Source organism: Falco cherrug, chromosome 4 (genome assembly GCF_023634085.1).
Source record: "Falco cherrug isolate bFalChe1 chromosome 4, bFalChe1.pri, whole genome shotgun sequence".
Lineage (NCBI taxonomy): Eukaryota > Metazoa > Chordata > Aves > Falconiformes > Falconidae > Falco > Falco cherrug.
Genome location: NC_073700.1, coordinates 69,052,274 through 69,064,465, shown reverse-complemented (window position 1 = coordinate 69,064,465; position 12,192 = coordinate 69,052,274). Strand labels below are relative to the sequence as shown.

Here is a 12,192-nt window from a genome sequence, read left to right as displayed (position 1 = left end):
TGTGCCCTGGTGAGGCCGCATCTGGAGTGCTGTGTCCGGTTCTGGGCTCCCCAGTACAAGAGAGACAGGGAACTGCTGGGGAGGGTACAGCAGAGGGCTCAAAGATGGTGAGGGGACTGGAACGTGTCCCTGATGAGGAAAGGCTGAGAGAGCTGGGCCGGTTCAGCCTGGAGAAGAGAAGACCGAGAGGGGATCTCACCGATGCACCCAAATACCTTAGGGGCAGGTGTCCAGGGGCTGGGGCCAGGCTCGTTCAGTGGTGCCCGGCGACAGGACAAGGGGCAACGGGCACAAACCGCAACAGAGGGAGTTCCGTCTGAATATGGGGAGGGACTTGTTTAGCTTGAGGGTGACAGAGCACCGGAACAGGCTGCCCAGAGAGGCTGTGGGGTCTCCTTCTCTGGAGATACTCAAACCCTGCCTGTATGTGATCCTGTGCAAGCTGCTCTAGGTGAACCTGCTTTAGCAAGGGTTGGACCAGATGGTCTCCTGTGGTCACTTCCAACCCTCGCCCCTCTGTGATTCTATGGTAAGTTGGTCCTTGATGTCTGGCAACATTAAATTCTCTTCTAATAATTTGAGTTTCATAGCATAATCAGGGCTGACATCATACCAAATTATGTTTCGTCTTTTTTAGCAGTTCTTGTAGTACTGACTATATACAGATTAATGGTATAGTGAGCGTGGTAACAGCTCACTCAGAAAGGATTACTGCTGGTAACCTCAGCATGCTATACACTAATCTGAAAATAAAACTAAGTTCTGATTTTAAAAAAAAAAAAGTTGTTAAGGGGCACTGATAACATTTTCATTTTTCTTACACTTAGCATTCCAAACTGTATATTGGAGCCAAACGGACTGCCAACCCTCCTCATATTTTTGCTGTTGCTGACATAGGTTATCAGTCCATGGTGACATACAACTCTGATCAGGTATATATGAGGTGTCCTAATTATTTATATTGTCAGGCTGAGAGATACGTAATGAGCTCAGAATCATGCTCTTGTTCTCTGTAGTGTATCGTTATTTCTGGAGAAAGTGGAGCTGGCAAGACACAAAGTGCCCATCTTCTGGTCCAGCAGCTCACTGTCCTGGGCAAGGTATGTTTCAAAGGGGATGCTTCTGTAAGGCTTTGGATCTTATGCCTAGTTGACTGAACCTATGGACGGGGCACTGGCAAGGGGGCAAGACTGTAGTACATTTTCCAAAGAACTTCTGTAAGGTTAGATTGGAACGTGATGCAGATCTGTCTACCCCTTCCTCCCTCCTGAACTAGGGTCACTTGAAAATGTGTTGGGGATTCCGCAAGGAAATACCCACTGCAGTGAGGTCTGTGACTTTGTCCTTTGTTTAATTGTCTTCAAATCACCCTAACGGTACTTTTGTAGCTTTTTACCTCCTTCTACAACCACATTGCTGTCAGTGGGACATGCTCATTCTGGGAAGCGGTCACCATAATTGTCTAAATAAAATGCCATTTTTGCATGTCCCAGGTGAGATACAAGCAAACTGATCCGTTGGTAAGGTGCCGTGCAGCAGTAAGCAGATGCTAACGAGGATCCTGAAAGCAGGCTGGCCATTGCAGAGTGCTGGACCACAGAAACTGATTAGTTCTGGTGGTGTCATTGTCATTATGTGTGTGATCTCTTCCAGCCAGCCATTAGTTCTGCAGATTGCTGTATTCTGAGAGTTTTCATGATATATACGTCTTTCTTTCCATATGAGTCACATGGGAATGGCTGCTCTGATGACATCACACTTTACAATAACAACTAGAAGAGGAAAGAAACACTTAAAAATGAATATATTTGACTGATTACTGGTAATTTGAAGTAATATCTTTCATATCCAGGCTAATAACAGGACTCTACAGGAAAAGATCCTCCAGGTTAATAACCTTGTAGAAGCATTTGGGAATGCAGGCACTATCATCAATGATAACTCGAGCAGATTTGGAAAATATTTGGAAATGAAATTCACTTGTGGTGGCACTGTAGTAGGAGCCCAGATTTCAGAGTATCTCCTTGAAAAATCCAGAGTTGTTCACCAGGCAGTGTAAGTATAAAAATTACATTTTACCTCAGTTGGGTGTTACAGAGTAGGCCTACAATGCAGGAAATTATCTTTGATCAAAACATGAAAATTAATAAGGTACTGGGATTTTTTCTCATAAATGATATATGAATAGTTTATAAATCTGTAAGTTAGCTGAAAACTACTGATTTTTTTTTCATTGCCTCCTGGGTTATTTAAACAAATCTCATGAAAATATATATATGATATATAAAGTGTATCAGAATGTGTAAAGTATTAAAAACTTTCTAATAGTTTAGTTATAAATGTCTTTGTGGAATTTTGAAGTATTATGTCAAGTATATCACTTGGATTTATTTCTTCTGCGTTTCCTCTAATATTGTAGCTTGTTTGTTTGTTTGCTTGCAACGTGCTTGTTTTCCATTTTGGTTAGAAAGGGTTATGGACGAAATGCAGAACAGATCCATCTGTCATGTGTGTGATCTCATAACATAAAATGACAGTAAAATTAAATGGCATTTCCAGTTATTTTAAAATATTGACATGTATTTTCTATCCAAAAATACAGGACATCCAAGTAAAAAATATTTTGGCAACTCTATTTCTGCCATAATAACAATATGAAAAACCGAATTTGAGACAAGGAATGTTGTCACTGACTTAAATTTTTCTGCTTGCTGATCTAAGTATCTAAGTATCACTAAGTATCACTTTGAATGTTTCACTAAATTTAAAGTTAGAGGCAATTTTATGAAATTGTGGTTTTTCCCTGTTTGAACATAAGCACAGAAACTGCTTTTTCAGAATAAAATCAGCTTTTTTCTCAAAATACCACTTTTTTCATCACTTTTCATGTGTTTGTTCTGTGACTGTCAGTTTATATTTTGCCACACACAGAGACAGGAAGATAGTGAAGAATTTACATGCCTCAAATGCTATTTAGGTAGCTGTTTAGATGTGTGGATTCACAAGAAAGTGCCACCAAACAGTTTAACGTGAGAGCCACTGTAGGAGGTTAAATTTTAAGGTGTGAACTTGCAAGGGCAGCTGAAGCTGGTTGTGGGAGCATGTTAGCCTCTTCCCTGAGGTCTCTGTGTGGCTGGTCCCTGTGGCTGTGCCAGGGCAGTGAGCGGGCGTTCAGGTACCTGCATTGCAAGGGCAGTCTGTTCTGCTGTTTGGGAGAACCTGACTCCCAAACTCACGTGGAGAGCTAGGAATGACTTTTTGCGGAAAAGTGGTGACTGATTACCCAGAAAAGGGAGACCCAAGTTCCAGACTTATGTCAAGCCAAGAGATTTTGAACCTACAGGTTCTCCTACCTTTCCAAGAGAATGCACAAACCATCAGGACACAGTGAGGTTTCAGAGAGTGTGCAAAGCATGGCTCTGCAACATAATGGTTAAGATACAAAGGGGGAAGATAAGAGATCTGCTTCTACTCCTTAAATTGATTTTGGTCTCTATTACTGACTGTCCACAGTAAAATATGCAAACTAAGTTGGCCCTGGACTCTGATCTTGGCACCCCCCATGTAGAGAGGAGTGTACTGGGCTCTGATCCTGTTTCAAAGACGCACGTAATGGTGCTCCTGAGACACACCTCAGTCCATGCAGAAAGCAGGGCTTTGAACACAATTCCTTTTTGCCGTTTCATAGTGACTGACTTGGCTATCTCAAGGTTCAGTGGTGGTTGCAAATTTCCATCTAAGCATCTAGTTCTTCCTCCTAAGGTGCACAGGAACCTTGGATGTGCAATAAACCTCCTGTCCTGGGTTTGGGCACCTAATTGTTAGGCAAAGGATGCCAAGTCATAAGGCCTTTTGCTGAATGTCTGCTTATGTGCTTGGTTTAGGGCTAAAGGGCACAGCAAACATACTGGATTCATTGAAACAGGAGTGTATAGCTCTCCCATGGTCAGAAGATTTTTTTAAAATAACTGGAAGTTAAGCAGCCCATTTAATGCTAGTGGTGAGCAACATGCCGTATCTCACCCAGCATCTACCAATTGCATCAAAGGCAGAGCAGCATTTAACTGGTTGTAGCTCTGAGCAGCCACCCTGGCAGCTTCGAAACAAGTATACAATGGCACGGAAAGGGTGTTCACTTCACAGGAACTTGTCTAATAAAGCTTCTTTCAGAGTCCTCTGTCAGTTTGCATGAGCCTTGCCTGTTACTAAAATAGCTATTTAATAATAGCATGTATGTCATCATTAAGTGTAACAGTTATGTTACTAAAGCAGTTCGTTGTTTCTGTTGTTTCAGAGGAGAGAAAAATTTCCATATTTTTTATTATATTTATGCTGGTCTGGCGGAAAAGAAAAAACTGGCACATTATAAACTGCCAGAATATAGACCTCCCAGGTAATGGAGTTTATTTTTACTTAAATTGATTACTAAGGAATGCGGTGTTGAATTCACAACTTCATTTACATTCTAACTCTGTATCTATCAACTCTTTCAGATATCTGCAGAATGATCATTTCAGAATAGTGCAAGATTTCATGAACAATAGCTTTTATAAGTCTCAGTTTGAATCAATTGAACAGTGCTTTAAAGTCATAGGTTTTACACTGGAGGTGAGTGCTGATAACCCTTTTTTATTATTTTTTGTTTTGTAAACTTTAATAGCTACCTTGATCAGGAAAAGCTTGTATAAAGCATTCAAATAATATCCCTTGTTAATTTATTCATTTAGCAGTAGTGTGTTTATGTTTTAGGATATTGCATGATCAACTTACTGTTATATTACCGCATTTAAATTTTTAAGGTTTCATGGCATTGATAAACTAATAAAATTGTATTAGTCAACAAGACTTTGAAATCAATGAACACAGCACAGCTTAGTAATTGGGAAAAAAAGGCTTTTACAAATTAAATGCATAGAAAATTATGTTGTAACTATTTATTAGCCTATAATTTTAGGCCTGTGAATATGAGTCTCATCTCTGTTTTAAGATTAAGTCCATGGTGAGAGTCCTAAAAATTCATTGAGTTGATCTGAGTTTTGATGAACTCATTACATTTTCACAACTCCAGGGGTAAAGTAAAATGAAGTTTTTACATCCCATTGGAGTGAATCTCATCACTAAACATTAACTGGTCATATCATTGTTCTGCTGGCCATTAAACCCCCTCTCCTCAGGCTGTCTTTGGTGTAATTAAAATAAAAACAGGCCTCTGGATTTATGGAGTAGGATGCAAGGGAAGGAAACCTCATCCTGCACCCTAGTTCTCTCTTCCTGGGAGAAGTGGTGCATCATGGCCGTAGTTTACCACTGACTAACTTTATCACAAATGATAGTAGGACTATGATCCATATAGCATCTGTGAAATATAGCACTAGCGCTGCAAAGTGGATGTATTTTTTTAATTTCTTCGACAAAACTGCATGTTTTAAGGAGCTTTTCACAGAAGATTACTCACTTCAGTTGAATATTTCTGGCTTCCCTCAATGTAAATATTTGAATAGCTAGCAGAACAGATTTATTAATCTATTCTGTTCCTCCATACTTGTTTTGCATTAAGTCATAGTAGCGGTGGCATTCACAGTCTCTTTCTCCTCTACATGCTTATTTGCAACTGCAGTTAGTAATATCACACCTGTACTAGCACATCCTTTCACACCTGTACTTTCATCTTTCCAGAAGCAGCATGGAAGGATATGCACAGCTCAGCGCTGACAGCAGTTTTGTCACAGCACCAGAGACCTTGATAAGTCCTAATTTATACCATGAAAAGCAGCAAGTCTGGTTTTGTTCCCAGTTCTTTTGTTCACTTGGATGAACGAAGACAATAATCCTGACCATCCAAAAGAGACCTTCCTTTCATATTGAAGATCCACTTAGAACTAGGTCACTAGCTGCATTGTGCAGTTCTAGCATGGATCTTCACTTGATTAATTCAGCAAGCCACTGTGAGCTGAATCTCTAAAGAATTATCTACCTGTAGAACCCCCACAGTTTCAGAAGCAGGTTGAGTACCATAGGAACCAACTGTTTACATGTGAGCCCCATCTGCATTAGCCTGTCTTACATTCTCCACAGGGTGAATTAGCCTGTCTGAGGCTGTGTTTGCAAGACTGAAGGAACAGAGAAGTCTTCTTCCCCCACTGAGGTTTTGATATAGGATACATGTGCCGAGACAATTTATTTTCAGTGACAAAAAGATACTGTAAGACAATGAGTTCCTTTTCTAAGATCACTTTTTAGTAACACAGCCTTAAGCTTTGACATGCATCCCAGTGCACAGAGGAAGTTCTATAGAAGCATGTTCCATGTTTTATTGGCAGAAAACCTTGGACAGAGTATTTTCTCCACTTTAACTAAAACTGAGAATTAATCAAAGCTTTATTTCTTTTATTTTTAATGGATTGGCAGGCTTTAATAGAAACTGCTGTCACTACTCCCCATCTTAAAATCACACTGTTTTAATTTCAGTCTGCATGGCAAAATTAATAGGAAAAGACTGTCTGAGGTGGACAGTAATCATGCTGTATGAGACAGATCAAGCCAGATTTCAAACACACTGGAAAAGGCTATACGTACTGTACACAGCATAACAGCAGACGTTAAGCTATGTATTTCTTTGCATTTCATCTGTGTCCCTAAGCTTAAAACCCAGGTAAATTGTGTGCCAATTATTCTGAGCATAATTTTTTAGAGTGAGCTTATCTAGTTTGTCTTGCTGTCACTGGACTAATTAATTTATTAACTGCTAGATTAACTTCTGAAAGTGTTGAAAACAAGATCAAGAATTCTAAAGCAATTAAGGATTTTATCTGAGTAAATGATGCCTGACATGATACCAGCAAACTATTGAATATGAGGGAATAAAATGCTGTGCAATTATGAAAAGTCCATCATTATAAAATACCAATCAAATTTACAGAACTGTTTCTTATAAAACTACTGTAAAGCTTATAAACCTGCTATTTAAAAAATACACTATTACTGCATGCCTCAAAATATATAGTATCACAGATTCCAAGCTTCAAACCTTGTCTGCTTTACAGGAACACCTCAGCATTTCTGAGTAGAAAATACTCAGATCATCAAGTATACAGATGTCCACAGTTCAGATGAAAATTCACAGTTCAAAACTAAGTCAAACCTGCAATGACATCATTATTTCATTAATTGCAAATATGATTTTATTTGCCATATATAAGTACTTAAAATAATGTACTGTCTGTATCTCTTCACTGTCCAGGCTAATATTAGCCTTTTTCAAGGCAGAATCCCCTTCAGAACCTACTAAATAATTTGGAATTTAAATATGTTAAAGTCCATACTAAAGTGCTTTGATGAGTACACAGTTTCTAACTGACATTTTGAGGGGTAAAGTGCTTTGCCAAATCAGAGATGTGAGGTCTCACTCTTCTCCCAGTGAAACTTTTCCTGATGACATCAGTGGGAGCTGTTGCAGACCTATTATTTGGAGTACCTTGTTTCCAAGAAACACAGATGCAGATTTTTTTACGGTTTTGTTGATCTGGGTATTATTTTTTAGACATGGTTGTACCTGCAGACATGGTCAAGGGTGGATATAAATAACCTCTGAGTTCTTTCTGTGTAAGAGGATTATGTTCACCACTGTTTTGTGCTTCCCCTGCTCCATGTCAATCATGTCCTGTTGACAAGTATGGAAGAAAGATTAGGTTATAGTTTGTCTTGCCCTCTTTGGTGTCTTAGACTTGAAAGACTATGCTGAGTACAGAACAGGGAATAACTGCTGAGAACAGTATTCCTAAAAGTAGGAAGCATGTGGCAGACAACAGGAAACAACACGCACACATGCCCATTGCACAAACCAAAGTGACAAATCTATCTGGCTGTTAACTATTGCATCTTTTTTAATATACTTTTCAGGAACTTGGAAGTGTGTACAGTGTCCTGGCTGCCATTTTAAATGTGGGTAACATTGAATTTTCTGCAGTAGTATCTGAACATATGATTGACAAGAGCAACATTTCCAATCCAGTAGCCCTTGAGAATTGTGAGTGTTTTTTCTTGATTTAAGATTGGTTTCCGTTAGTGTTTTGGTAGTGAATTTCTTTTGTTGCAGGAGAGTTATCCATGAAAACTGTATTCACATTGAAATTTTGCAAGAATAATTAAATGCTGAAGATAGATTAATTCCAAGCCCACCTGAATTCAAATGCAAAAAGAAAACATCTTCCATGTTATGCAGCTTATTTGACTAACCAGTTCACTGGTATTCAGGAAACATGACTAATACTGCAGATGCTTGAAAAGAAAATCTTTGGATTTTTTCCAAGGTTATTTGAACATTTGATGGAGAACCTCATTAACACATTGAATAGGTTTTTTTCCCAGTTTCTTTCTCAGATAGTCATTGCTTGTTCCCCACTTGTGCCTGTTGAGATATGGCTCACTAATTCTTTGGAAGGGAAACCTTACACTGTAGGCTGCCAGGATACAGAGGAGGGAAAGGGGCAAAGATTATTAAGAAAGTTACTACTCTTTCTCAGTAACTACAAGTGGGGAGATAATGAAGTCCTTATGCTATCTTCTTGCATGTTTTCCTACCATAGATAGAAAAATATTGTGGAACTGGGAAAGAAGAACCCCGATTTTGGAGCAGGAGGAGGACAGCAGTGGCTTATATGGATGGATTATAACTGAGAGGGATAGTCACACCTCACAATTTACATACTCCTGACATGGTCACCTAGATTCCCTAGCATTTCTCTGTAGACAGTTTGGAGAAATAACCTCCTTGATAAAGCAATTTAGAAGCCTCCTTAATAAAGCAATTTAAAACCTACAGGCCTCTGCTTTGAATGACTTAATGACTGCAGTGGAAGCTAGGAAGGTTGGTGACTAGATTAAATATTGACAGTTGTTTGGCATGAACGCCCGCATTAGTCATAGTTCAAGACTTTGATTTGGCCCTTATTCATAATATGTTGCACTTCCAGCTTTGATTGCAGATATGCGTATTTTCACTTCCAAAATCTGCCTCTGAGCTGTGCCTGTGACCTTCCTTCCTAGGTGCATCCTTGCTGTGTATTCAGGCAGATGAACTGCAAGAGGCCCTCACCTCTCACTGTGTAGTGACTCGAGGAGAAACAATTATTCGTCCCAACACTGTGGAAAAAGCCACTGATGTCAGAGATGCCATGGCCAAAGCACTCTACGGGCGCCTTTTTAGCTGGATAGTCAATCGCATCAACACTTTACTCAAACCTGACAAACATTTAAGGTAAAAAAAGCTTTTCCAGAATAAAGATTTTCTGTGGGAATAATATTGTCTACACTAGAGCATTTGGTGTTCTCATCTACTTTTTGTCTGCTACCTTTTGTTCATGACATCTCCATGTTAAAAAAAAAAAAGAAGTTTTTATTCTATTCGTAGTATGCAGTGAAGATACAGTGGATATGGATAGCACAAGCATCTGGCGTTTTCATGTTTGACCATTGCTTATTTAACCTTTTGAAAATTACATACTAACTATTTTTCCTTTATACTTTTCCAGGGTCAACTTTTGACATTCATCTGTTGATTACATAGGTCAAATTTGCTCGTATTTGTGCTGGTGCCAATGCTTCTGTCATTTTTGTTATGAGCATGGTTTCATATATTTGTGAGAGTAGTTTCCAAACACAACTTCAGTTTGATATAAAATTATATCCCCTTAAATTTTTGTTTCAGCAAATAAATACAAATATTAAAGCTTTTTTCCAGTTGCAGAAATGACCATGTACCTCTCAGAATGCCTTAAGTAAAATTTCAAACTGAAGTTTTTACTAATAGTACTTCTTTAGACCTTAATTGGTAATTTAAGTTCATGCCACACCCTGGTCCTTAAAGTTGTTATTTAGATGCATAAAAGGTTTAGCTTTTCATTCTTTTGAATTTCATGTGAAAATAGGCAGTTTTAATTGTTGTGAAAAAGTAATATGAAGAAATAATATTTGATGACAGCAATCTTTAATTTCAAGATGCTTGTAAGAAAAGCCTGTTTTATTACAAGAGAAACAAAAATAACTACATCTTGTTTCTGTACTGTAGTCAGCTTTTTACAGTAGAATAATAACTAGCAAATACTAGTTTAAAAATAAAATTGTAAATCCTCTATACACTTATCAATTGAGTCGGTCATTATGTGATTCAGTGTATCTGGTCTGCAAATACAGGCATCTTTGAATTGATATGCATTTATTGTATTTTTTTAAAAAATATTGTTATTTTAAGAGATATCTAATGTAGCAAAAATTACCCTGTTTAACTGGTGTACAGATTTGGCCCTTTATTTCCTTTTGTGAAATAATAACGAAGCTAGTTAGTGTAAAATAAGATGCAACAATAGAAAGTTTATTTAATCTTTGCAGTGGAAATGATGATGGTTTGAACATTGGAATTCTTGATATCTTTGGCTTTGAGAATTTCAAAAAAAATTCTTTTGAACAACTTTGTATCAACATTGCCAATGAACAAATTCAGTTCTACTTCAATCAACATGTCTTTGCCTGGGAACAGGTATGTGTTGAATATTTTGATAAAGCTTTAATATTTCTTAACATATAAAACCTTGTCTGAAGAAACTACGTTGCTCCTTCTCCATAATAGGTTGTAAACTGCAGATTATAACAAATGTTTTCTGAGTGTGTGTTCTGTGAAGCTGTGCTTGCTATTTGCAAGTGAAATGCTTACATAAAATGCATTGAACTTGAAATTTACAGTATCTAAGCAACATAACACAGTGATAGTTGATTTGATGCAAATGCAGTTGTTTTCTTGAGGAAAAACATGAGTGATGTAATGTATGATTTTACAATAAAAAAATGAATGAGCGGTAACATAATTTTTAAAGTGCAGTGTTCATAATAGCTTGCTAATAACCTTAATGAACACTGAAATTCCATTATTAAAACTGAAAATCTCAACATTATTTTGTTCTTATTCAGGAACTAGTTCGTCTAAGCTAAATAATGATGCATTAAATCTAAATAATTTGATGTAAAACAGAGAAAAGAAATAGGGTTGTAATTATAAAAGTTTATGAAATTGAAGATAATACTGAAAAACCTCAAAAAAATCACCTCAAATTTTTAAATAATTCCATAGTAATTAGCTATCTTTAAATCTTTATTCAATATTTTTATTTGAAAAAAATAACGTATTTGGGAAAAAATATTAATCTTGCTGAAAATAGAAATATTTCAGAATTCTGTATGAGCAGAACATTCAACATTCAAATTTTAGGTGAAATAATACTTTCTGTGGTTTATTGAAATTATTGGGGTTTATGATACATAGATGAAAATCTGTCTGAATACTGATTTTAACTATTAGTAGAAAAAGTGTTTCATTAGTGTTAATCACTGCTTGTTTTAAGGAAGAGACAGATAAAAGTTTGGAATGTGTCTATGTATGCAAGTGTCTACGTGCATGTGTCAGTCTAGAGGTGTATATATCTATGTGTAAAATGATTTTTTTTTTCTATGATCAATGTTTTATCCTGTTTCCAGCTATTTCAGGAAATGCTGTCTTGCAGTCTGAGACCTTGTAGTTGTTTTTATAATTTATGTGCGAGATTCTGAGTCACAGGTATTTTCTTGTCTTTAATACCATCTAAAAGTCAGAGAGAAATTAGCCAGAACTACTGTAATTGCTTAGGCATCTTCTTTCCAAAGTGCATGAATTCACACTAAAAAAAAGAGTGCTTGGCTACTGCTGTTTCTTACAGCTGGAAGATGGAAATAGTACAGGCTGCAGCACCGTTATTTATTCCTGTCAAATCCAGGCACTGACCAGGTCCCATGGACTTGTGTACATCTACTTTGCTCAAATGTTCCCTAATTGATCCTATACCACTGAGGGCGTCTTCCTTGCTTCAGACTTTCCCTTTGGTCTCAGGGACCTGGGATTATCAGTCAAGACCAAGGCAAAGAAGGCATCAAGTATCTCAGCCTTTTCTGTGTCATCCACACTCGTTCAGCAGCAGGCCCACATTTTCCCTGGTTGCCTTTTTGCTGCTGATGGATGCGCCTTGGCTTTCCTGACCCTATCCCTGTACATGCAAATATTGTTTTAATATTCCTTCTCTTTTTGAATTAGACTTTGGTCCTGTTCAGTGTGATCTGCCTCTACTTGTTTCTAGATATCCTAATACAGAACATTTTGGCCAGACCTAT

General features: G+C 37.6%; 1 protein-coding gene across 6 annotated transcripts in view; it reads left to right on the top strand.

Annotated features, from left to right (window-relative positions):
- Positions 1-12,192, top strand: part of MYO3A (myosin IIIA) — a 126,892-nt gene that overhangs the window by 70,387 nt on the left and 44,313 nt on the right. For all 6 annotated transcript variants that reach the window (XM_055709356.1, XM_055709357.1, XM_055709360.1 and 3 more), the window contains exons 12-19: positions 828-932; positions 1,017-1,100; positions 1,853-2,055; positions 4,295-4,393; positions 4,494-4,608; positions 7,900-8,026; positions 9,046-9,256; positions 10,387-10,534. In XM_055709356.1, the coding sequence (XP_055565331.1) occupies positions 828-932; positions 1,017-1,100; positions 1,853-2,055; positions 4,295-4,393; positions 4,494-4,608; positions 7,900-8,026; positions 9,046-9,256; positions 10,387-10,534 (1,092 nt within the window). The remainder of the gene's footprint in view (positions 1-827; positions 933-1,016; positions 1,101-1,852; positions 2,056-4,294; positions 4,394-4,493; positions 4,609-7,899; positions 8,027-9,045; positions 9,257-10,386; positions 10,535-12,192) is intronic.